At 41.5% G+C, this 26,501-nt stretch overlaps 1 protein-coding gene across 1 annotated transcript in view; it reads right to left on the bottom strand.

The window, feature by feature from the left end:
* Positions 1-15,605, bottom strand: part of vstm2lb (V-set and transmembrane domain containing 2 like b) — a gene marked incomplete at its 5' end in the record, with an annotated part of 39,549 nt that extends 23,944 nt beyond the window's left edge. Inside the window, one exon of the mRNA XM_084063115.1 lies at positions 15,488-15,605. Coding sequence (XP_083919241.1) covers positions 15,488-15,605 — 118 coding nt within the window. The remainder of the gene's footprint in view (positions 1-15,487) is intronic.
* Between the last annotated feature and the right edge of the window lie 10,896 nt (positions 15,606-26,501).

The following is a 26,501-nucleotide window of genomic DNA, read 5'->3' as shown; positions in this document are numbered from 1 at the left end:
ACACTTGCTTGACAAATAGATAATCCAACACAGAAATATTTATTTTCTCCGCCAGGCCAAAGGTGTGGCCGAGCCCGAGACTATATGTTTTTGCCCCTGTCCGTCCTTGCGTGCGTCCAGGCACCGTTGGACCGATCAGTGCGAAACTCTGCACGCACACTCCCTGGAGGCCAGAGCAGATCCTCTGCCCCAAATTTGTCACCAGGAGGCCAATCTTTTTAAATGCATTTTTTAAATATTACTCCTACAGATTTTGTCCAAACATCACATAAATCACTACACGTTTTCTCTGTATTCATTATGATCAAGACGTCTGATTGGCTATAATTAGCTTCCAAAGTTTGTGGGGATGGCCGTTTTGCACAAAATGCCACTTTGCAAGCACATTCCCATTAAGCCAAGGAAGAAGCTCCATCACAAATCTTTCAAATCTCCTCATGATGGCTCTACAACAGCTCACTTCAGTTCACATTCCATATAGCAAGGACTTTAAAAAAACACAGGTGACAAAGGGGTTTCGACCGGAGGCCTTCATCAGGGTCCACTAGTAACGTCACACGTCATTAAATAGTGCCCACAATCATCTTCACATGACAGCACCACTTAACCAGCAGAACAGAATGCACCTTAACCCATGTGTGAATACACATTACATATCAAATAGAAAACTGCACAAAGAAATACAATAAAATACATCCAGTTGGAACACAGAACCCAAATGGGGAAATAAGAACCACAGCACACACAGGATCCACATACTGTAGCATCAATAACATGACAACATTTTTCTGGAACAGACTCAGCCAATATTATTGGCTGAGTCTGTTCCAGAAAAATGGGGAGAATTCAATGTTGTCATTAAGACCAGGGAATGTTGTCGCTGTAAGCGTAATCATCTAAAAGGTTTCTCTTTGGAGTAGCTGTTTGAGTCTATCATCATGCACCTCTTAGGCTGGGAATGACCTCAATAACCATAAAATGATTTTGATTTGTGTGTCCAGCTATCTAGGGGTAGTTGGGATTCCCAATCCGGACTGTATATTTATGCTCAGCAAATGTGTCCCTAAGTCTGCGCTTAGTGCATCCAGTGTAAAAACAACCACATTCGCATTCTAATCTGTATGCTACTACAGTACATAAGTAGAATTACAATTAGCAAAACTTGTTTTTTGACTGAACGTATCCACAAAGCTATTTGATTTGACTATGTTGGAGCAATGCCACAATTGCCACATCTAAAATTTCCCACTGGTTGTTGGAGCCAGGCAGGGCCGGACTGGGACCAAAATTCAGCCCTGGCATTTTGGTCCCCCCCCGGTTGTTGACAACCGGGGGGGGGGGGGGGGGGCGTTTCACTGTTTCAGCTCAGCCCTGCACATGAACTCTGCGGCCGCACTGAGGCGCCTGCTGGAAAGCATCCCAGCCTAAACATTAACGTAACTAATAATTGGGCCGCGCGACTCGGATATGACCGTAATAACCCTAAAACATTTTTAAAAATATATTTTTCAAAAAAAATAAAAAATAAATAAATATTTTTTTATTTTTTATTTTGGCCCAGTGGCCCACTGGCCCAGCGGCCCACCGGGCATTTGCCCGGTACGCCAAATGGCCAGTCCGCCCCTGGAGCCAGGACTCTTTGGGGGGGCAGATAGCTCCTTACAAGCTTGTCCTTGGGAGTGGGGGCACGTCAGAAAGAAAAAGACAGGGGGATTTTATTATATGCTTGAGATATCGTGGGCAAATGTACTGTACTGGGTAGTCAAATAAATCTGCCCGGATTTGGAAGGACAGGCACTTTTTTGAAAGGCTTCTCCTAGAGTCTAGAGATTTAGCTTTGCTATAAGCATAGTTCAGTGTGTCACTTTTATAACCACCATACAGTATGTGGTGGTGTTTGGGTCCGTGTTCAATGTTCAAAGTAAAATTATGCAATCAATTATTTTTTCAACAGTCATTGGCCTTGGCTCGTTTTCTGTGAAGAACAAAATAGCCTTTGTTTTCTAACAATAAAGATATTGTAGTATATATTGATGAAAAAACGATATTTGATATTTTATAATATGGTTTTATCACACACAAAAACAGTACTTTAATTGATACATATGATCTAACAGAGGTAAATGTTGAATATGAATCATATAGATTATAATTATACTGTCTACATTGTTCATAATTGAGATTACATCAAGTATTAAGTATTGTCATGTAATGTGACTGTATGTTATGGCTGTACTGATTTAAAACCCCTACAATACAGTGTGTCAACCTTACCAGACTCGCAAACTAAAAAAATAATACCACAGAAGGGTTATGCTACAACAACACTGATTCAGTTAGGTAAATTCGATAGTAAATCTACCGATATAAAGTTGAAGCTATGAGTAGCACTGACATGTATTTGGACCGGTATGGTCCTTTAACCTTAACAACTAGAACAAAATCTAATTGAGGACACCTATATTCTCCCCAATGAACTGTTTTTTGTGTGGCCACAAATGCATCACACACACACGCATTTTATTTTCATTTTATGAATGCCATTTAAAAAATAAATATATTTTGCCATTTTTAACCGTAAGCCTAAAGCCGGAAAACAGCAGATCTACAAGCCCACAACGCGTCGCGCTGCGACGCGTTGTGAGCTTATAGATCAGCTATTTTTCGGTGCATGACACTGGCGCGCAAAAAAAGTATAAATCATGTTTAACTCTAATTCCAATGCCTAAACCTAGCCTCTAAATGTCTAATCCTGACCTGAATGTTTCTCTAATTGTAAACGTATCTCTAAAAATGTTTTTTTTTAAAAAGTTTTTCTTCAAATTATACTAACTATACTTGGTCCTCGCAAGTATAGTAACACACACACACACACACACACACACACACACACACACACACACACACACACACACACACACACACACACACACACACACACACACACACACACACACACACACACACACACACGTATAGTATTACTACTACTACTACTACTGCTGCTGCTGCTGTTACAATGTCTGAGGAACCATAATACTCTTTTGTACCTAAATGTAACAATAAAGGAACCTTTAACCTTGAACACATTATGTTACAATACCACTATAGCCAACCTATTTCTGTATCTCTGTATTTCACTCTGTAGCTGCTTAATCTATAGATAGAATAACTGAGCCATTGCTTGTTGTAATACCCACAGTGAGGGAAAGGACTACCAAATATGTATTTTAATCTATTTTTCCTCAGAGTACAGTATCCTATTGTATCATATTTTGTACAATACATCAAACAGCTGCTATCTCCCAGACTGCACCAACTGGACATTAACACTACTTGTGACATGCACTATTATCTGCTACATGCCTCCACTTATAATAATAATAATAATAATAAACTTGATTTATATACTGTAGAGCTTTTCAAAGCAGAATTCACAAAGAGCTTTACACAATACACATGCTTAATGAAATTAAACCATAAATCAACGCAATATACCAATGATATCAATGTGACAATTCATCACAATAGAATGACTGGTGTGTTTCACACGCACAGTGGCGGCCCCTTGTGGGAGGGAGTGAGAGGTTGTTGACTGTTTTGACATGTGCCAGATCACTGAAGTTGTTGATTGTGTTAAATGAACAGCATTTTAATTGGGAGCAATGGGCTGATCTTTAGTTTTCAATCCCTTACGTGATGTAGACCATTGGTTCTTAAAGTGTGGTCCGGGGACCCCCTGGGGGCCTTGGGGGGGGGGGGTACCAGGGGGTCCCTGGCAAAATGTATGAATAAAGCATCACAATTTCAACGCCTTTATCCACATTGGCTAGCGAACATTTGTAACTCCAATTGTTGGGGGTCCCTGGAGCAAAATATTTTGAGATGGGGGTCCACGGCCAAATGCATATAAATTTGGGGGTCCTTGACATGAAAAAGGTTGAGAACCACTGATTTAGACTGCTGAAACATTGCATAATCCAGTGTTTAAGTGCATAGAGCAATTTTTTTTTCACTGTTTTTTTTTTCTTTTAAGTTGGTCTTTAAAAGTGGTTTAAAGTTGATGCAGACTCTAACCCAATTGGAGCTCTTCAGGAAACACATTCCATAGGGTCAGGGTCTCTGACAGTATCGTTTCTTCAACATGAATTTGGATCTACTGTAGGAACAACAATAACAAGCTTCACGGCAGACCTCGGGTTGTAAAAAAAAAAAAAGGCTCATAAGTAATTAAAAATGTGAGATATGTAGCCTTGGGATCTGTCCAGGACTGTAAGACATGCTCTAAAAGTAATAGGCTAAGTACAATTTTAAAATCAATTGCAAAATGAATAGGTGCAACTGTAAGGATGCCAGGTGCAAGGATGCCAGGACAGGCCTGGGTGATATGCTACCAGGTTTTTTGAACCATTAGCATTCTTGCAGCAGCGTTTTGGACAAGCTGAATGTGTGAGATAATGCTACAGTCAGTACATTCTGTTCGTACTGTATTGTGTCTTGATTCTATAAATGCACCAGCACACCTGACTATATACCAGGACATGGCACACAGCTCTCTTGTAGAGATAGCGTATGTTATACTCGTTGTCATGGGACGACAAGTCATATTTTTGACATCTGAATTTCTGCTTCTTGTTTTGTTTTAATATTGTGCAAAGCTACGTGCGAACACGTTGAGAGTATTATGATTTACCCACATCGACCCATCTATGTTTATACTAAACCAAAATGAAATGAAAACCGAGGATTTTACACTGATACTGTATTTGGCCAATAAGCTTGTTGCTGTTTTGTTATTACACACGCACACACACACAGCGGACAAAGACATGTATAGCCTTATACTGTACCTCACATAAACACATCCAGAATCATTACCACCAGGAAATCATGCTGGGGTCTGTATAGTCTGGACAAGCCCCTCACGCCTTCCCTGCCTCCTTGTCTTTCCCTTTGCTTTATCGATCTGACAACTGTCAAATTGCCTTTCAGCTGGCCATGCAGGCCCCCTCTCTCCACTCCCCCGCCAGTGAGACATGACTTGTTGACAAACAGCCCCGCGTCGCAGCGTGTATTGTGCAGACGTCAGGCCCCGGACAAGACGGCTCGGCAAACTCTTACCCGACTTAAATCAAATTAGAGTCACCACAAATCAATCCACTAACCTTGGCCGGGTGCTAAATCAACACTGTAGCAAGGCTCCACCGGTACATTTTTCCAGCTTTAAAAAACTGGTATGGATTGGAAGCGAGCCAAGCCACGCACTCCTAATGTGAATATTCACTATGCACAGACATATCTAAAGCCTGTTGTGTTGTCTCAAAATCTATCGCTATCGGTCTGGTGGGAGTCTGTTTGATTCTGCCGTTTCTACGTACTGACTGTACACGTTTTCATAAAGGCAGTAGTCGTGGCATACTCATCTCCTAGCTATGGCAGGGGGATGCTCACATATGAAGATGCAAGCACATGCATTTTTAAAATGGCTCTCCTTGGCATTTTTCACTGTATTGCTTGGAGAGCAGTCATACAAAGTGTGACCATGACAACACTGGAATGGCTGCTTGCTATGTATACCCACTGAAGACTCATTAAAAATTGAAAGACTAGAAAATAATGAAGTAGTAAACCAAAGCGTGCTGTATGTAACTACATAGCCTACAGTACACGAAAAAAATCTAATACTGGTCAATCTCAAAAGATGCCATTATTATTATACATTTTCTTTATCTGAGTGAGTCCAAAATAAGATGGATTAATTCAGTCTGTATATAGGGTCGATCTGTCGATCTCTCTCTCTCTCTCTCTCCCAAGAGGGAACTTTCTGCAGTGAGAGTATAGCTAAAGCACAGGGCTAATTAGTATGGGCTACAGGCAAGTTTATCATCCAGGCAGTGTAATGTTTTGTGCATGTTTGGGGTCGGCGGGTTGGTTGTGGGGTTGATGTGCCTTGCCTGTGTTGATGTGCATTTGCAAGAAGACCTAGAGCCATGGTTCTGAAGGCTTTTTCATGCGAGCCTGACAAACCCAGACTTAACCCATTAAGACCGGGGAAGCATCTGTCATTTTAGATTTGAACCACTTTAACCATTGTTTTATACTTTAGCTATTTTTGAAAGATTTGTGTAAGTCTTTGAATTTATTTTTTAAAAGCGAACATTTGTAACTCAAATCCCTGGGGGTCCTTAATGTGAAAAGGTTTGAGAACCACTGATATTATAGCAACATAAGTTTTAAAATATTATAGCAATATACGTTTTTTTGAAGGGAAATGTTCACTTTAAAAAATATATATATATTGAAAGATTCGCACAAATGTTCGCGATTTAAAAAAAAATAGCAGATCTACAAGCTCATAGCGCGGCACTCGGTGCCGCGCTATGAGCTTGTATATCTGTTACTTTTGAATAGCCCAAAGAAATCTAAAAATGACACAGATGCGTTCCCGGATTGAATGGGTTAAAAAGCATCTTCGTGTTCCTTTTCCTCCTTCTAGTGGGGGTGTCATTACAGCTCTCATGTCTCAAAGTATGATTTGTTCAGGTTTTTGATGTACCTGCTTTGAAGAATACAGATCAAAGAAACATGCGACGGGGATGAATGATGTTTGAAGAAATCGACATTCGCTAGATATGCGGCTTTACATTTTTTAACATAAGGCGGTTTGTTCAATACTCTGGTTGACTCAACACCACTCGCTGTGCATGCAGAGTGTGTGTGTGTGACTGTGTGTGTGTGTGTGTGTGTGTGTGTGTGTGTGTGTGTGTATGTGTGCGTGCGTGCGTGCGTGCGTAAGACCATGCAGGAGCTCATTACATCTGAGTACATTTTCTTATTTACCAGAATGGACAAGATAGTGTTTCTTCTCAATTAATTTGAAAATGCAAATGTTGCTCATTTTCTAGATGTCGTTTTCGATCAAGAAGTGAAATTGTTTTAGCGTAACTGGAGTGGTGGCGGGCCTAATTCGCTTTACATTGAATCCTGTGCAACGTGACTGCATATGCATACATCATGATGCCGATGCTGGAATTATACAGCTCATCCCTAACACGCAGGTAAAATTTTGGTCATAATAAATCTCAACACAGATGCGTCATTGTTACGCCACAATTATTTAAAGGACGACTTCACCCATTTTCAACTTGTCTTTATATAATTGGTCCTCACTTAATGCTCATGATAATATGGCACCGTTTTTGTCTACTCAGTCTATCATCTAATAGAAACTGCAGGCTTTCTATGCCTGGAAAGTATAGCAATGCTATAATGGAAGCCATTGTTCTCGTGTTAATAAAGCAACAACCTGCCTAACGATAATGTCACTGGTAGGCGGGTTTCTGAACTCTCGCCCTCCTCTGAGACACAGACCGAGTGGAACAGAATCGTGCCATATTATCATGAGCATTAGTGAGGACCAATTATATGAATATAGGTTGAAGTCGTCCTTTAACTCATTCAATCCGGGAACACATTTCTGTCATTTTAGACTTATTTGGCTATTCAAAAATAGCAGATATACAAGCTCTGAGCTATGAGCTTGTATATCTGCTATTTTTGAAAAAGCATTAACATTTGTGCAAATATTTGTTGTTTTTTTTCTTTTTAAGCGACTTGTAACTCAAATATTTGCTTCTGGGGATCCCTGGAACTAAATGTTCCTAAACGTTCGCTTCAAAAAATATAAGATTTGCAAAAATGTTCAAGACTTTTCAAAAATAGCAGATCTACAAGCTCGTAGCGCGGCACTCGGTGCCGCGCTATGAGCTTGTATATCTGCTATTTTTGAATAGCCAAAGAAATCTTAAAAATTAAACAAATGATGCTACACCGGTCTTAATGGGTTAAGAACATTGTTAGTGTTGGTTGAAGTGACTCATGGCTATACGTTAGCTATAGCGCTGAGCAGCATTACAGAAATCTCTAGGCTTAAGTAGCCCTACGTACATATTTCAAGAAAAAAAATGAACACCCCCGAGGGGACAGCCAGTAAAATTAAAGGGTCATTGACACATTGCTTCCATTTGTGTCGCATCCAGAGGGGGGATAAAACAAAAGAAAATTATTCATTGAGAAGCGAAAGGCAGTTATATATGACTAAGTCATAAAATGGCAGTTAAATAACTTCCACCACCAAGGTGAATGCAAATAGCCTGCAGAGTCCCCCGTGGGAGGAGGTATTTCGCTAATTTGATGAATGGCTTTAATAATCAGCGAAGCCCCAAGGGAATCGAGGATAAAACAATAAGCAGCACTTGTAATGAAGAGACACGCGGCGCACACAGTATTCATCATGATCTTAAAAAGCTTTAAATGTGTATGTACAATGCATTAACTAACTGGTGGTAGTTATACATTTATGCATGAAATATAGCAAACACATGGCCTGGGCACTGTGTACATGAAGTCAGGGTTATGGGTACTATGTAACAAAACAAGCCTCCATGTATGCTACTGCATGTAAGCTATTATTATTATTTATCAAACAATGCCAGTGTTGCATGACCACGTCTGTATTATTGTTTTATCTCCTCATTAACAGTAAGGTAGTAATACAATGTTGTATAACACCAATTACAGTTTCTACGCAGAGAAATACCAATATGTTGTGCCTGAGCAGTTCGAGAATCCTACTATCATCCCCTCTTTAACCCATTAAGACCGGGAAAGCATCTGTGTGTCATTTTTAGATTTCTTTGGGCTGTTTAAAAAATAGCAGATATACAAGCTCATAGCGCGGCACCGAGTGCCGCGCTATGAGCTTGTAGATCCGCTATTGAATTTTTGAGCGGTGTAGCCGCTCCTATAAGTAGGTTTGGGACCGTCGTGAAAAGACCGTCGTGAAAATTTGTCTTTCGCTGTACTGTGATTGGCTGACTCTATTCACACCCTTTGCTCAGTACTGTGATTGGCTAGCGAGACGCATGATGAAATTAATAACCTATAAATATCACCACGCACTTCAAAAAAATTACTTTTTTTTAAAGTGAGCTTCCATCACTGTGATGACCACTGTTGCTAAATAACACTGCTCACTTCACACTGGGTGTGATTTTTTTTTTTTACTTGAACATTTGTGCAAATCTTTGAATATATATATTTTTAAAGCAAAGATTTCTAACTCAAATCTTTTTTCATGTCAAGGACAACCCAAAATGATATGTATTTGGCCGTGGACCCCATCTCCCCAGAAGCAAAGATTTGATTTAAAAATGTTCACTTTAAAAAATATATATTCAAAGATTTTCAAAAATGTTTTAAAAAAATATTTTTTTCCCCCAAAAATAGCAGATCTACAAGCTCATAGTGCGGCACTCGCTATGAGCTTGTATATCTGCTATTTTTGAATAGCCAAAGAAATCTTAAAATGACACAGATGCGTTCCCGGTCTTAATGGATTAATTTGATATGGGATTTTTGTACAGCACAGTTGCTGCTGTCGACAAGCCTCTGAGCAAATATGGAAAACACCAAACCAAGAAATCATAATAACATTGATGAACAAAGAAATACGCTCTGTAAGTCTGGGAATACGCCAAGAAGTCAATAACAGTCTATTCGTCTCGGAATCAGTGGTGGGGCGAGTCGACAGGAGGCCTCCTTGGGGAAATAATCGCTTGCTGCGAGACCTTCAGCCTCCATTCAAGGTGGAAGGTAAAATAATGAAATAACCCATTAAGACCGGGAACGCATCTGTGTCATTTTAAGATTTCTTTGGGCTATTCAAAAATAGCAGATATACAAGCTCATAGCGCGGCACCGAGTGCCGTGCTACGAGCTTGTAGATCTGCTATTTTTGAAAAATCTTGAAAATGTGTGCAAATCTTTGAATAGATATATTTTTAAAGGGAACATTTGTAACTCAAATCTTTGCTTCTGGGGGGGTCCCTGGAACTAAATATTTTGAGATGGGGGTCCGCGGCCAAATACATATCATTTTGGGGGTCCTTGACATGAAAAAGTTTGAGAACCACAGATATAGCAACATATATATTTTTTTAACCTGCTAGGAATAGAAGACATTTTGTAGAATCGAATCAACCTCAGGTCTTAATGGGATAAGAAAGGGCCCGATAATCAAGCAAGCAGCTGTCTGCCTGTTGCAGGTGGTGGGGCTACTCCTAGCTCTCCAGAGTGAATTTTTCATAGCCCTTGGGACAGAAGGCTCAGAGGCTATTTCCGCCTTGCCTCCCAATACTGTTCGTCGTACCCTCGATGTAGTAAGTCTGGCTTGACACCAAACACCGGTGCTATGCTGGGAGCCGTCGGCGAGACTCGTCACTTTCCTCCCGACAGAGCTCTCTGGGGGTGGATCAAGTTGTTTCAGAGATTTCTGCCGTGGAGAAGCCTTTTCTAATTTGGTTCTGTTTATGAGCTGTTTTTCTTCTTCTTCTTCTTCTTCTACTTCTACTCTCATGACATAATTGTATTTTGATGCAGTCAATTAGGTTGATGATAGGCCTACAGTAAGATTTGTTGTGTTTATTTTTATTCTATTTATTTTTGTGGGTTTTTGTTTTTAGATGTTTAGCTCCTAAAACTGCTACAGTGTGTGAACTGTTTATGAGAATGAAGAAGCTGGTGAAAATGTTTAAATTAAACAAGTGCAAGTGGAGCTTGGCCTCGCCAGTGGTGGAAAAAGTACTGCAATATAGATGTTATAATCTGTTACAAGTAGAAGTCCTGTATTCAAAATGTACTTGAGTAAAAGTACAAAAGTATCAGCATCAAAACATACTTGTAAATGTACCAAAAGTACTCATTGTGCAGAATGTCCCTTTTCACAAGTTCAAAATGTATCAAATATATTTTGAAAATAGCCGATCTACAAGCCCACAACGCGTCGCATCGCATTATGAGCTCTGCTATTTTCAAATGGCTGAAATATATATATATAGGGCTGAAGTGGTTAGTGTCACTGTGTTTTGTAATAATAAATACTGCGACACATCTGAGATCTCAAGATGTGCCTAATGGTCACAAACTAGCACATCTTAAGTGTGAATTCATACGACCAAAACGATCACACTATCAAATAATGCAGAAATGATTATTCAACAACCTCTGGATTACAAAAATCACAGTCAGGGCATTTCACCATGCTTACAAAATATCCCCTGTTTTTTATCAGCACTGACCCTCTCAGCTGCTGGAGGTGATCCCATTGAAGTGCTCTCCATCCACACTGTGGAACAGATAAGAGCCCACACAAAGACACCTTCCCCAGGCTCACCTCTATACTTGTCACTTTCAGTGGACCACTACCTCCATGCCTTCCCTTCCTTCTGCCGGGGATTTCAATTCCCTCAGACCTTTTCACCAATAAGCAAACCCACGATGCTGTCTTTTTTTCTTTCTCTTTTCTTCTTTTCCTGGTATTTTAGCATCATTTTAAAGTGCTTCTCATTGTGCCGGCTGAGGCTGTGCCGTTCATTTGGCACTGGAACAAGGGAACGCATCTGGCTCTTTTAAAGGTTCTGGTTCTATTTATTGCCGCGTGAAGCTCAGGATGTCAATTGTGGTTTCAAAGTCTAGAGAGAAACACAGAAAAGGCAGCATTTTTGGATACACACATTTGGCCCATATCTGTCTTTAAATTATCAACGTTATGCAAATGTAAGATTTTTTGAGGACATACAAAAGCTATGGGAAATATTTTACTATGTTTTACTCCAATGATTAAAAACATTACCAATGTAAACAAACGTATTACAGCATGGCAAAAATAATGATGATAATAAAATAATACTTATATTATATATAAAGAAAATTGCGGTGGTCTGGTGGGGCTACCCAAATGTTGCTTTTAAAGGGATAGTTCACCCCCAAAATGGAAACAAAATTGATCAGTCACCCTCACCCATGGAGACTTGAATTCATGGATTTTTTTGTTGTTGTCGTATTCCTAAGTCAATAATTTGATGGTGTCAGCAGTTCCAGTAGGAGACACAAAGAGACTCCTTTGTTTCTCCTACCGGAACCGCTGCCAACCGGTCCGCTGGTCATCAAATTATTGGCTTAGGAATGCGACAAAAACTAAGTCTCCATGGGGGTGACTAATCGATACCAAAAAAAAAATGTTTTTGGGTGAACTATCCCTTTAATGCCTTTAGTAAGTATAGTAACGATATCATTACAGGCTGCACAACAGAGGAAACATGCCAGAAGCACCCTCAAGTTTCAACATGAACTCTTCGGTCTCCTGTGTCCTGTCTCCAGCCAGAAAGCATATCTCTGGAGCATTTCTTCACCCATCCTATCCTATCAGTCTCCATCCCTCTCGCACAGGGACCACCGACCGGCGGCCTCCTCTGTGACACCGTGAGCGTCCAATCTGTTTGGCCACCCACGCACAGTAAGAGCTCCATTAAACTGAAAGCCAATGCAAACTGCCTGGGCAGGCCGTCCTCATTAAGACGACACCAAGCAGAGGACTGGCAGAGGGTTCCAGATACTTTGGAAGGCCTAATAAATTGGTATGTGCCTCCAGACTGTGGTGTACACAGATAACGACAACGAACAACAATGCCAAAGGAACAGCTATCTCGCTAGGGCTGTGAGTGCAGGGATTGGGGGGAGAATGGATTTGAAATGAAGCATGGGGATCATCATTTTAGCCTTATACTGCCTCTGAGGATATCACACACGTGTGTGTGTGTGTGTGTGTGTGTGTGTGTGTGTGTGTGTGTGTGTGTGTGTGTGTGTGTGCGCGCACGCATGCCACGCACACACATCAGTCATGCTGTAACTTCCTTCCTCCTGCCGTCTTCAATGTGTGTGTGAGCGTAACCGCGTGAGACCTGACCCATTGATACTGACAGATGAGAAACATGCTTATGGTAGACACAGCAGGTATACATTAAAGGCGCTCACTACCTGATGCGACTGTCTTGTCTTCTCGCTCAAAACATGTAATTTAACATAATGGCAAATCGGTGCTTGCCAAACATCAGCCGAATAGGGAACTGGAGACAGTGTAGCCTCGGCCAAATCTTACAATGTATCTGCATCTGAAACAAATGAGCCAGGGCTGAATCTAACAAGAGCTCTCTGCTGGAAGGTCGCATCTATAGGAGGCTTTATACTGTATACATGAAGGCTAAGCTCTGCTCTGCCTGGACAATTTATCAGCCAACCACTGTTTGGCTTGATAAAAAACAAAAGTACCCTGGGGATTATTTAACCTCAAAGGATACTGCTCTCATCTCTGGTGAGAGAGAGAACCGCTTTCTTTCCAAGCCTGAAAACAAAAGGCCCTCTTAGATGAAGATAGTCCTGTATCCTAATTAAAAAAAGAAGAGAAAAAGAAGAATCTATAGTAGACTGTAGCCGTTACGAAATGAGTTTTCATTCTTATTAGTCTCCAAAACCTGAGGCGTTCTTCTTTGTGGCCAGTATAGGATAATATGGACAAAGAAACGCAGCGATTACAGCCTATTTTAATTAACTCCCCCTGGGAGTAGAGTGTGCTAATTGATTCTCTAACCTGTTCGACATAGTCAATCCATTTGGACCCGTAATACCCCACACTCATTTCTATTGATTGATCTAAAGCTAACTTGCTAAGCAGAGAAGGCTCGTGGGACAACTGGTGAAGAGACACAATGAAGTGGTTACCACAAACAATCAAATTACTTAGATCACTAGAAAGTCTGCAGAATAAAATTGCTGCTGGTACACTGACATTAGACATAATAATAATTTAAAAACAAACTACTGTATATGCTACAAAGATTATATAGGTCATAAATGTTTTAATACTGGATAAATACATGTTGAGTTGGTGACAACATTATTCCTTCCTGGCAAAATGTAAAACCCACCACCACGGAAGATCTTTGAAGACATGAAAGCAGGCATCTACAGCAGTAGGCTATTTCAAACACTAAATAACGCAAAGTTTGTTATGACAATATTTCTTAATGAAACCCTATATTATGCATAAAGCGTCTTTGAGAAAGGTTCAAAAATACAATTATCTCCACAATACTATTTGTGTCTGACTATTGAAGCAATTAATTTACTGATTTAATAATCATGATTGCATAATCAGAAAGCGTCAACTCGCAAAGCCAATTTGCATTTCCAATTAGATCAAGCTAATCTTTACTATGGGGCAACTGGGCATGCAGTTACCAGAGCACACCCCTTCACTTATCTTATGATCATCTGAACACCTGTCAATATTCCACTTGTTGGAGGCCACACAAGTGTAACAAAAAAAAAGGCTGGGTTTCCGAGGCTACACAAGATGTGGCTCCATTCAGGAACACTCTGATAGTCTTCCCTTAAAGATGAATCTGACTGTTGGCTGTTTTAACTGGGTCCACTGGATTTTACCCTGATACCAGATGTAGTGTCCAGTGCCACTGATTATATTTGGAGAGTGTGTACCAGGATGTAAGACACAGGTGTATGTGATGAAGGCAATTGTATGTGATTAAATACACACAGCTGTTGGAGGATTATGAAAAAGGACACAAGTAAAGACACACCAGCTCTTTGTGGTTTAAAAAAAAAGAAAGGAAAAAAAGTGGAATATAATGAAGCCAGATAGAAAAGCTTGATTGGTGATGTCTCTGTTCCTTATTTTAAACCGGAATAGCCTAGTATTGGACTCACAAATATGATTTTAGTGTTTTATGTAGTATACTGCTTGATCCTCAATAAACTAAACATTATATTATTTGAACCAACTACTCAGGCCATTATGAAATTCACAACACTGTACAGTAGGCTAGTGTCCAGTGTAAAATGTGGTATAGTAAGTATAAGTAACCCCCACTAACTGACAGGTAACCTGCAAATGTTCAACTCCATCCTAATATTAATCTAAACTGTTCCATTATAATCTTCAGAAACCATCTGTCTGTAGCCTATAATCTGAACAATTTCGAGTCATTGAACCATAGGCTATATGTGTGGACATGGCATGGCTTAGTTTTACCTGGATGGTACGGTCCAGGGCTGTAACGACATATTTTATCTTATCCTAAAATTCTATTAATAAGTATAGGCTATGATCACAATATAAGGATGTGACATAGCAAATTGCGAGTCATTTTCCTCATATAGCTAGTATATTCCACATCAAATGCAGATACATGGGACAAAAAAATATTATTTAAAAAAAAAAGTGTAATGTTCAGAAGTTTTAACCTGTGAATAATCTAGAACGCTGTTGCCGATTCCTCCTCCTATACTCAAGTATTGGTTTAAATACCAACCATATCAGCCCGTATATACAGCGTTGCCGTTGAAACTCTATAGAAGACAAAGATATAGCATAATATAACGTTCGCATAAATTCACATTTAACATATGCATCAACACAACGATCGCATCAGCACCACAATCGGAAAGGCACCATGTCAACCCCACCCAGTCACTCGATCAACATCATAGCAAATAAGAGGCTATATTATATGGGTTACTTTTTGCACCTGCGACGCCAGCGAATATTAGACGCATTATTTGAGAAACTTACCGTTTCCAGAGACATGATTGTCTATCTCGCCGTGTCCGACCGTCTTGAAAGCGGCATTAAGTTGAATATAAAGTCCCATGTAATGTAAAATCCCTATTATCACTCCGAACGCTCCCATTGCTTCAGCTCGTATTTCGAGTGATCTATGAAAATGTCACATTAGGCGGAGAACATTGATCAATCAATATCCTCAGCGAGCGTTGTCTATTGATCTGTCTCCGAGAATCGGCAGCTCTCCTCGCAGACACAAAGTGCGCTTTGACGCGCACGGTGTTGTAAAAGAGAGCTTTGCTGTAGCGCCTCTAGTTCTCCTGGCTGCTCGGCACAGAAGATGCGCCAGTAGAGGCGGATGGAGAGAGAGAGAAAGAGAGAGAGAGAGAGCGAGAGAGAGAGAGAGAGAGAGAGAGAGGAGTGAGGAGACAGCAGGTGCATCGGCTTGCGGAGAAAGTAAATTAGGCGGAGGGATCTCATAATGATATTGTCACCTGTACTAGTATAGCCTATACTGTATCATACAGTATGTATGTATGTATGTATGTGTGTGTGTGTGTGTGTGTGTGTGTGTGTGTGTGTGTGTGTGTGTGTGTGTGTGTGTGTGTGTGTGTGTGTGTGTGCGTGCGTGCGTGCGTGTGTGTGTGTGTGTATGTACATATATCCAACTTAGGTCCGTTATTTGTTTGTAACATAGGCTAGTTTATTTATCAATAACGACTGTTCATGAGCTTAATTTAATGAATTTAGCATTTTATTATTTGTCTTATTTATAATCATGATGAACACCTCCTACATTAGCCTATACTATAGGGTTGGCTACCATATATATATATATATATATATATATATATATATATATATATATATATATATATATATATATATATACATACACACACACACACACACACACACACACACACACACACACACACACACACACACACACACACACACACACCACACACATACATCGACCACATAAGATTTGCATGGCCGAGTCTTAATCTGAGCCTATATGCAACTGCAACACATCCAGTCAGTTAGATCTTTATTTAACTTCAGTGTTACAGCCAGTTGTTCTTACATTTAAGAAATGGACAAGCTACCATCTACCATTATGATTAAGCGAGGCCATGACAACATCTTTCCCAGGTGTCACAGCTACAGATGTTTAGTCACATGAGCATTGCCTCCTCATGGGGTCTAACATTGGCATGCAGAGCTCGTAAGATCCTAATGGGCACCAAGACAGGAATCGTGCCCTTGAATTTTAATGGTGATCAATGCAAAGTCTGGCTACCTATTTGCAGTATGGTTGAATGCCCATGTAGGGCATCAATACCACATGGGAGTCATTCATCATTCCCAAGGGGCTTGCCTGTTTTTAATACCATATGTGAATCAGAGAGCGGTCCTCCATCTATAGTGAAAATCTGAATCTTTTCACAGAACAGTACCACAATATAGTGTTAGGATAATCTATGTTTGGCTTGTATTTGCCGTATTTGTTACCAAATTTAATGTTGACCCATTCAAAGTCACTGCGGACATAGGAATAGGCCTACTGTATATAGTCTGTAAAGACAGACACTTTTGACATGTAAGCCCAGCTGAAGTACATTTTTGTTTCATGTTTGCCAACATGAAATTAACTGTACGGGAGCCGATAATGGCACACAGTAAAACCTAAATGAAACACAGTACCCATCACAATGTCTTCTATATAAAGGTTCTATTAGCCTTGGCCCCTGCTTTTTCTCTGTTGGGAAAAATACTGAAGGAGACCTGTATGGAACTTACTTGCATTTAAGAGAAGAGAATACTGATACAGCATTAGTCACAACACTGTTCTCCGCCTGTCTCCGCCTGGCTGCCAGTATTGTGCAGAGATTTATGTAAATTATATGAACACCACAATACAAACCTCAGTGGATGATGACAACCTGACAATGTATCCTTTACTGTAGAGTAAGTGTGTGTGTGTGTGTGTGTGTGTGTGTGTGTGTGTGTGTGTGTGTGTGTGTGTGTGTGCGCTATAATCACGATCATCATGAACACCTCCTACATTAGCCTATAGGCTACATACGTATATATACAGTATATATAATATGACGCACGCACGCACGCACACACACACACACACACACACACACACACACACACACACACACACACACACACACACACACACACACACACACACACACACACACACACACACACACACACACACACACACACACGTGACAGATTAAAGGAATAACCAGAGTAAATCACTCACGTTCGTCCTTCGCTTGCAAAGATGACCAAGCGACTTCACAATGTCTTGTGCATGGGTGCAAAGATGGCTGATGAGGCCGATCCTTGCGCGGAATGACTGATTGCAGTGAGGGCATGTGATGGTTGGGTGAGAGGGAGGAACTGGCTCTGGTTTTGTGGAGCTGTCGCGTCGGTTCGGCTTCATGGATGCAGCGCTTTTCAGACTCTGCTGCTACACCATGCTTGACTGCAATGAGCCAGTTGGAGCAATGTTGGGCATCGGCCTCCCAGGTCTCTGGATCCAGACCACAACCTTTGAGACTTTAGGGTTTCCGCTGGCCACGGCGTGAGTGTTTGCCATGGTGTAGTTCGCCATACAGCAGCCTTTTTGGTAGGCGTTCATCTGGCATGCGGCAGACATAGCCAGTCCATCTCAGCTGGGAGTGCTTGAGCATAGATGCTCTCCATTTCATCCTTGTGGAGGACCTCAGTGTCTGGGACCTTGTCCTGCCATTTGATGTTGAGCAGCCTACTGAGGCATCTCATATGGAAGGCACAGAACACAGTTCATGTCTCACAGGCGTACAGCAGAGAGGGGAGGACAACAGCACGGAAGACTTTCAGTTTGGTACGCCGTTGAGGACGCCGTTGAAATGCACAGCCCAGCGCTCAAGTATCTTCTCTCGGTCTGTTTCCAGGGTGCTGCCATCAGCACTGAGGGGAGGGGGAGATCCCGATGAGGTGGGGCCGTAGATAGCCTTGAGGATGCTGTAAAATGTATATTGCTGTCATTCTGATTCGCATAGGACTGGATCTCATCAGCTTTTCTGCTAAGCCAGTCGTCCTGCATTTGGCACCGCTCCCGCTGGATGGTTGCTTTGATGTTCTTGAGGGCAGACTGTTTTTGAGAAGATGTTGGGTCACTGAGTTGCTTCTCCTGGAGAAGATCTCTGATGTGATCATCACTCTCATCAAACCAGCCCTGTCGCCTGCGAGCTGTAGATCATACTACTTTGAGAACAAGGGGATTGTGTGTGTGTGAAGTGTGTGAAGTAAGTCATGACTTGTGTGATGCTTTGGATTTAAGTGAGGGGTTGCGCAGCGCCAACCTCACTCTCTCACCCGAATGCACCTGTATCCATGTGGCATGATGGAGCCGGGTGCAGTGGATGGCCTGGATACATTACATCTTAACACATCCAGCCCGTAGCACTCCACAAAGCTTGTTGGTATCGCCGTTCTGCCCATTGAACCTCTGAGGGTTTCCTCCACACAGTCTGCCGAAAACCAGTCTTCTCCTATTCCAATGTGTTGGCTAGGCTAGGCACTACGGTTAGTACCATACAGGCATGTAGGAGGACCAGGTCTATCAGTAGGGATATTTCCCTTAGCCAGAGGACCCTTGCTGTGGTAAGGTGCTACCTCTCTACAGCCTGTGGATGCAGTTTAACGTCATGCCCAGGACGAAGTAAAGTCTGACTTACTGAGTAAGTGAGTGGAGGAATAAATTCATATGCTGCTATGCAGGTGTACTGAGCTGGCCCAGTTGAAATCAATTGTGGATCAAGCTGGCAAGAAAAAGATCGACAGTGAAAGAATGTTTGTTCTTGAGACATGGATTATAGGAGCTCACAAAAAAGACTGTTGAACTGATGTTTCAATAGGGACAGTGACTAAAGTGGCTTCTGCAGGCCGATCTACGGGAAATACATCAGTAAATATGGACGTAAATTGTGGATGAGATAATTAATTCAATGACGCTGTTTGTGCATTAATGTAATAAGAAAATGGGAATAAAATAAGAGCAATCCTTCCTCAGGTGACTGAGAATGCAGGATCAGGATGTTGTCACTCCCACATTCCATTCCATCCTAGATACACAAATGTTCCCACTCCCTCATCGGCCCAACATTGCCATGCATCATGCCCATTACACACCTGTGGTCACTCCTCCAATCCAGCATATACTTTGTTGTTCCTGTGATTGGCCTTGGCTTGGAGTTTCTGGTTTGTTGTTTTGTTCTTCTGAAGAGTTTTGCATTTATTGACTTCCTGACTGCTGCTTGCTACTGCTACATCATTGATTGTAAGCTTAACTTCTTCTGCATTAATAAATCTGTTTATTGAAACTATTCTGCTTGTGCCTCTGCATTTGGGTTCATTCATGTGATCAGACTGTCAGCAAGACCAGACACTAATCTATATCAAGCCACATTGAAGCTGTTCTGGTGGCTTATGGAGGTCTAACACCTTACTAAGACACTTCATACAGGTTTTTCCTTCAATTTCTAAAGTGTGTGTGTGTGTGTGTGTGTGTGTGTGTGTGTGTGTGTGTGTGTGTGTGTGTGTGTGTGTGTGTTTCTAGCGCTGTCCCTGGTGCCTGGTGCTGAATTGAGCAGAGGAGAGATGGGCAGAACACGTCGTTTCTGTTCAGCCTTGCTTGCATTTTATGGCTATATTTTAGAACGTTAGGCTCTATAAATTATATGAGAATAAATATGTATGTATTTATTTATTGTGATGCCCTGCTGTAGTCAGTGAATGGTTGGTCTGGGGTTGCTTGTTGCCAGTAACTCTGCTTTTCCTAGGTGAGCAGGATTCCTGCACACTGTTGATTGCTGATGGAGGGCACCTGAGCCTGGTGCCTCCCAGAGCCTCCACTCTCTAGAGCACCGATTCCCAAACAGTGGGTCGCGGACCAACTTTTATGGATCACGAGTAAATATATTTTTTCCATATCCTACATTAAAACAAAAAATAGTTAATTCAAAAGATAAAAAAACTGAAAAATCACAACTTTTCATCAATTAAAAACAATTCCAACATTTACCAAAGTATTTCATAAATAAAATGAAAAAACGCAATAATTTGCATGCATATATATATATATATATATATGAGACCAATTATTTGTTTACTAACATTGAGACTGGACGCACAGGTGATTGTTTCACGCAATCAATTCCCAACCTGTTATTTCGGGTGCGCTGGTTTCAGCGCACCCCAACCCCCTCTTGTGTGTTGGCTAGTGAGGCTCGTCCTAGCGAGACCTGATAGAATGGGTTTCATTGCACGCATACTGGTTGCACGCATACTGGTTCTTATCAGTGTGACGTCGTCTGTTAAACCAGTATGCGCACCAGTACGCAATGAACCCATTCTGTCAGGTCTCGATAGGACGCGCCTCACTAGCCATCACACAAGAGGGGGTTGGGGTGTGCTGAAACCAGCGCACCCCAAAACAACAGGTTGAGAATTGATTGCGTGAAACAATCGCCTGTGCTGTGCGTCCAGTCTCAATGTTAGTAAACAAATAATTGGTCCATAGGACCATAGGCTCACAATGCAGCGCGAAGCTATTTTCACTAGTTTGGGTCCCGTCCCGCCTAATATCTCTTTTTGGTCTCGAGCTAAATAGTTTGAGAACTGGTCTAGACTATAGAGACATGCAGACCTGCTGGAGCTTGTGGATGAATCTTTTCGGCAAGCAACACCGTCGTAGGCTACTAGTACTAGCTACTACTACTACTACTACTACTACTACCACCACCACCACCACCACTACTACTACCACCACTTCTAGTACTACTACTAAAGTTATGAATTGTTTGATATAGCCTAGCTATCCTATCTCCAGCCATGGTTCACATGACGCATATTTCAGGGCTAGCCTACAGGCGTTGAGCTTCATACGTGGTGAAACCTTAACTAACTCTATGGGTGAAACAGCTGATGAAGAATTGGACACGTTAGGCTACAAGGAAGAAGACGACAAACGTAAGAGAAATGGAACTTTCACTTTTCTATGCTGGTTTTGTTCATATTATTGGCCGTGGCCCGCCGTGGTCATATTATTATAGACCTTTTTCAAGGCAGCAAATATTGATACAAAATAACAATGTGAACAACACAGGTGATAAACTACCAAATTAACAATAGCTCGCAGCTGCAGTGGTCGAAAAAGTACTACATTAATTTACTTAAGTAAAAGTATCAATGCTGCAATGTAGAAATACGCTGTAAAAGTCCAGAATTCAAAATTGACTTGAGTAAAAGTACAAAAGTATTGGTATCAAAATGTACTTAAAGTAACACAAGTAGAAAGTAGGCTACTCATTATGCAGAATGTCCAATTTCACAGCTTTACAAATGTATATATATTTTTTTTAAATAGCAGATCTACAAGCTCACACTGCATCATGAGCTTGTAGATCTGCTATTTTTCAAATGGCCAAAATGTGTATAGGGCTGAAGTGGTTAATGTATGATTTGTAATAGTAATCTAAATCTGTAAGTTACTAACTAAAGTTTAAAAATAATTGTGGAGTAAAAGGCTACAATATTTGCCTCTGAGATGTAGTGGAGTAGAAAAAAGTATTGAAATTTGGAAATACTCCAGTAAAGTAAAAGTACCTCAAAATTGTACTTAAGTACAGTACTTGAGTACATGTACTTAGTTACTTTACACCACTGCCAAGCGGACTGTTTTGACGTTAATGGAACGCATAATTATCATTATTAACACACCTGTGCTGTTTACACTTGCTCTGTATGTCTAACCACTAGGCTACTGTACTTGTTAAAACTGCTGCCATGTAAAAGGTGTATTACATGAGGTCTGACACATCTGTTTGAGCGCATTACAGCATGCTGTGGTCTGACTCAGTGCAACCATGGGTTGTACGGTTGTACGTTTGTTATGGCTGGCTGTGCCTTTATGGTTATGGTAGGTTTGTGTTGTGTGTGATAGATGTATTGCTTTACAATATATCTCAAAACAGGCCTATGTTATATCCTGTTTGTTGTATGAGGAAAATAAATAAATACATCAGGGAACACATTCAGTATAAAAGCAAAACTCAGAACATTAATTGCATGAAAAGGGTTTAGTCCTGCCTGTGAACATATGTTTGTGCTCTGCTATCAAAAAGACAAAGATTTTTATTTGCCCACTGTGTATCTGGGTCCATTAGGCCTGGGTCCCGTAGCTCCGGGTCCGGTAGGCCTGGGTCCCGTAGCTCCGGGTCCGGTAGGCCTCGGTTCAGTAGGCCTGGGTTCAGTAGCTCTGTTTCCAGTAGGCCTGTGTCCAGTTGGCCTGGGTCCAGTAGGCCTGTGTTCAGTAGGTTTGGCCCGGGTTCAGTAGCTCTGGGTCCAGTAGGCCTGGGTTCAATAGGCCTTCAATAGGCCCGGGTTCAATAGGCCCTTTCAGTAATCCATCACTGGTAAGCAGCCATGTTGACATTTTTTCAACTTTGATGCTGTGCTTTTTGCTGGCTCCGCCCCCTGCTGCAAAGGGGAAAGCGGCGGGTGTCGCACATCAACTCTACATCTGGTGCCTGTACTTTTGTATCTGTAACCTGCTTATTTGCCATCATGTTTCATTGTTTGTGTAATGTTGACAGTAATGTTTTAACCTAAACTAACATTTAATGTTGGTTTTAACTGCACACAGGTTTTTAGCACAGGATTAGCTATTGGGCCAGTGGGACCGGGGCCGAGGGGCCCTAGACTCTCAGGGGCCCTTGGGGGGAACTGGGCCGCGAGGCCATCGACAATTTACTAAAATGAAAGGTATATAGGACAAGTCAATCAAATATGTGGGCCCCTCCACTGTATTTACAGCAGTGGTTATTATTACTGCATTCAAATACATGCACGTACTGTACTTTAGGTTACACACTGTAAATCCTGTATGATAAAATGTCTACAGGTGTTTTCTTGACCCACACATGCCTTAAAACCTGAGCAGTGTGTTTGCGTGCTGAGCCCACCTGACTGCCCGTTGTAGGTAGCACACGGTAGGGGAGCTAGGCTAGTCTCACGTAGCCAGACTATTCCGATATTTGTAAAATATCTTTACATTTTATTTTTTAATTTCTATTTCTGCTTCTGCATAAATTTGCGCGACTGTAAAGACGAAACGGAAGTGGGGAGGAGGCTTCACATCCGCTTTATATTTTAATCATGATCAGAGCTTCCGAGTCCCAGACTGCATGACCGGAAACATTTGAAATTTGTGGGAAGCAACAGTCTGGCTACGCGAGAGCCTATAAGATGATCGGCCTGTGCAGGGGTTATTCCGTCCCTGACAGTATAGGGGGCTGGGGAACGCACTTTGTTTAATTTGCTGTGTGTGTGTGTGTGTGTGTGTTATATTTTATAAAAGTATCAAATATAGAGTATATCCATAACACCCTTACCCAACATTTATTTTCCTTTTTGTTTTGTTTACAATATAGCAAAAATAAAGGGCCCAGGCTGCATAGCTCTCATACTGCGTCCTAATAAAGAGGAATCTCTTGTCTAAAATTGTAAAAATATATACTACTGTACATACATAAATATCATAAGTAACAACAAGATGGACAATGTCAGCACCCTGACTCTGTTTGACCAGAATGGAACAGAGCCTTGAGAAATGACGGCTTCCTATATTCTCCTGTAGAATAGGAAACTATTCACTGATCAGACAGTGATCGCGGACGCATTCTCCTCACCCCATTCGATCCCTTGTACGTCGCATGCAGTTACGTTTTCCCTTCTGTTGTCATTGTTGATTTCTTTTTCCGTCAACGAGTATGCATGAGTCCCCCTTTCAGCCCTTTGAGTGTTTGCTTGCGTATCGTACGGCGATATTTCTCTACCCCCAGAGGCGTCGTCTCTGTCCCCGTTGACAGGGGCAGAGTGCTTGACTGATGGTGCGTTTGAGGTGGGACAGACGGACGTGAGGTGACAGATTGCCCATGCCAGGGGCCTCGACACCAACCTATTCAGCCGGCGGGAAATGATAGATGCGCGGGCTAATTTTAAACACCGTGAACTAAATTCCTGCTGCCAGAGGCAGCGCTCGGTAACTGGGGCACAGCTGGAGGGTTTAGATAAGACCCGCGGTCACCTGAATCTGCCCTTCCAACCGCCGCGCACTGTGAAATCATACGTACCGATGATAGGGAATTAATGATTGATTAAACGGGAGGAGGGGCTGCGGAGAGAGTTGTTTGTGCTGGGCGGCCTTATGATGAGTCAGTTTGGGTGTTTGTCGCAGACACCGAGGTCGCTTCTGTGTCAGACAAGTGGGTAGATAATGAGTTTTCTGACAGTTTCAGACGTGATGGGGCCCGGATGCAAGTAGAGCTGCTGTTGCCTTTAAAAGTTGGTGGAACACTTGTGTGAGTGAGTGGCTGAGGGCAGGATGCTAGCGTGGAGTCCTGCTGCTAGAGTCTGGCACCTACACTTCTTCTCATCGCACCGCGGGGACCAGAGTATTGAGTGCAATGCTTCAGCAGACTGCACTGCAACCACAAGCCTGCTTAGGGACCTCTTACAAGACAAATATTTTTAATTGGAGTAGACACATGCGGAGATCCTGTGAGATGAATGAGCATCCATTGCACAGCCAGGGTTTCCACTCTTTGCCAGAGCTAATTTCCCAGGACATTTTGTGCGACCCACACCTATATTGATGTCATTATGTATTCATGCTTCTGACAATAAATGCACGGAATCTCTGTACGTATGTCCGTCTGTAGCGCACGTATAGGTTATCTCGGGAACCGTTCGACCGACTTGAAATTCGGCACGGGTGTACACGTACTGTATGGAGGCCCAGAACCGCCATTCCGACCACTATGCACATAATGTGGATTGATTGACTTTAAACCCGGCACGTGCTTCGGCGAGGATTCGAGTCTTTCGGGTAGACGGTTGTCTCGACTCGAGCACTGGTCTAGTATTCATTTGATGCGTTGTAATACCACGTTTTTGAAATTAAATAATGAATAAAAAATAAATAAAAATGACATAAAATAAATGGTGTTACATTTTGGTAATGTAATGTAAAACATTATTATGTTATCATAAAAACATATTTTCCAGGAATTTCTTTCTTTTTTTTGTTCACTTTCAGTGGCTTTTCTATAACTGGAAAATGGCAAAGAAATCCAGGTTTTCCAGGATGTGTCATCACAGGGTTGATATTATGCTGAAGCACTTTTAAAAGTGCTACTGAATATAAATAATGTGTATTATTAATTTATCCTCGGTCTATCACCAAATTTTCTTCCTCTCCACCAAATCCCTTCTTCGAAAATATGTGTTTTGCGACCTGCTGTAAGCTTGTAGATCAGTTATTTTAGGGCTACAGTAATGTTTGCCTATAATTACATTCCAAGAATACGAACTGTGTGGGACAATTTGTTTCTGACTTAAGGGTAGTGGAATGTTTTTATGTTCTCTTAACACAATGCAATATATTTTCGGTTTTACTTCTCTATGGTATATTACGGTATAACCATTTCTCTATGGTACAAAGCCAAAGGTACAGGTCTTAACTCTGTTTTAATTTGTCCAATGCAGCTGTGTACAAACGGCCTAGTTTTGACAATCTTGCACTGTAAAATCCCCCAGTGCTAATTTAAATCTCAGAGTATATAAGTGTAACCCAAATTGCATTCGTACACTCTCTGAGTTGCTAATGGATAAATGGACACTGAGGGTTTTACTGTGTGTACTGTAGCTGTTAGGGAGGATGGGGAAATTGTGATTAAGACATCCTGCTGTGGATGTGACAGCTTTGTTATCTCACAGCGTGAGCCACTGTGAAGCGGCAATAATCATGATCCCGAACTGAGGCCACTGGATGACAAACTCTTTGTTAACGACAGACTGATGCAGTTGATTGCAAAAGTACTTATTAATTATGGGCAGAGTACAGAGTACCAGTGGTGGAAAAAGTATAAAAATGTTTTACTTAAGTAAA

Source organism: Gymnoscopelus microlampas (assembly GCF_963454915.1).
Source record: "Gymnoscopelus microlampas genome assembly, chromosome: 7".
Lineage (NCBI taxonomy): Eukaryota > Metazoa > Chordata > Actinopteri > Myctophiformes > Myctophidae > Gymnoscopelus > Gymnoscopelus microlampas.
The sequence above is the reverse complement of the archived record's forward strand: the minus strand, read 5'-3'. Positions and strand labels throughout refer to the sequence as shown.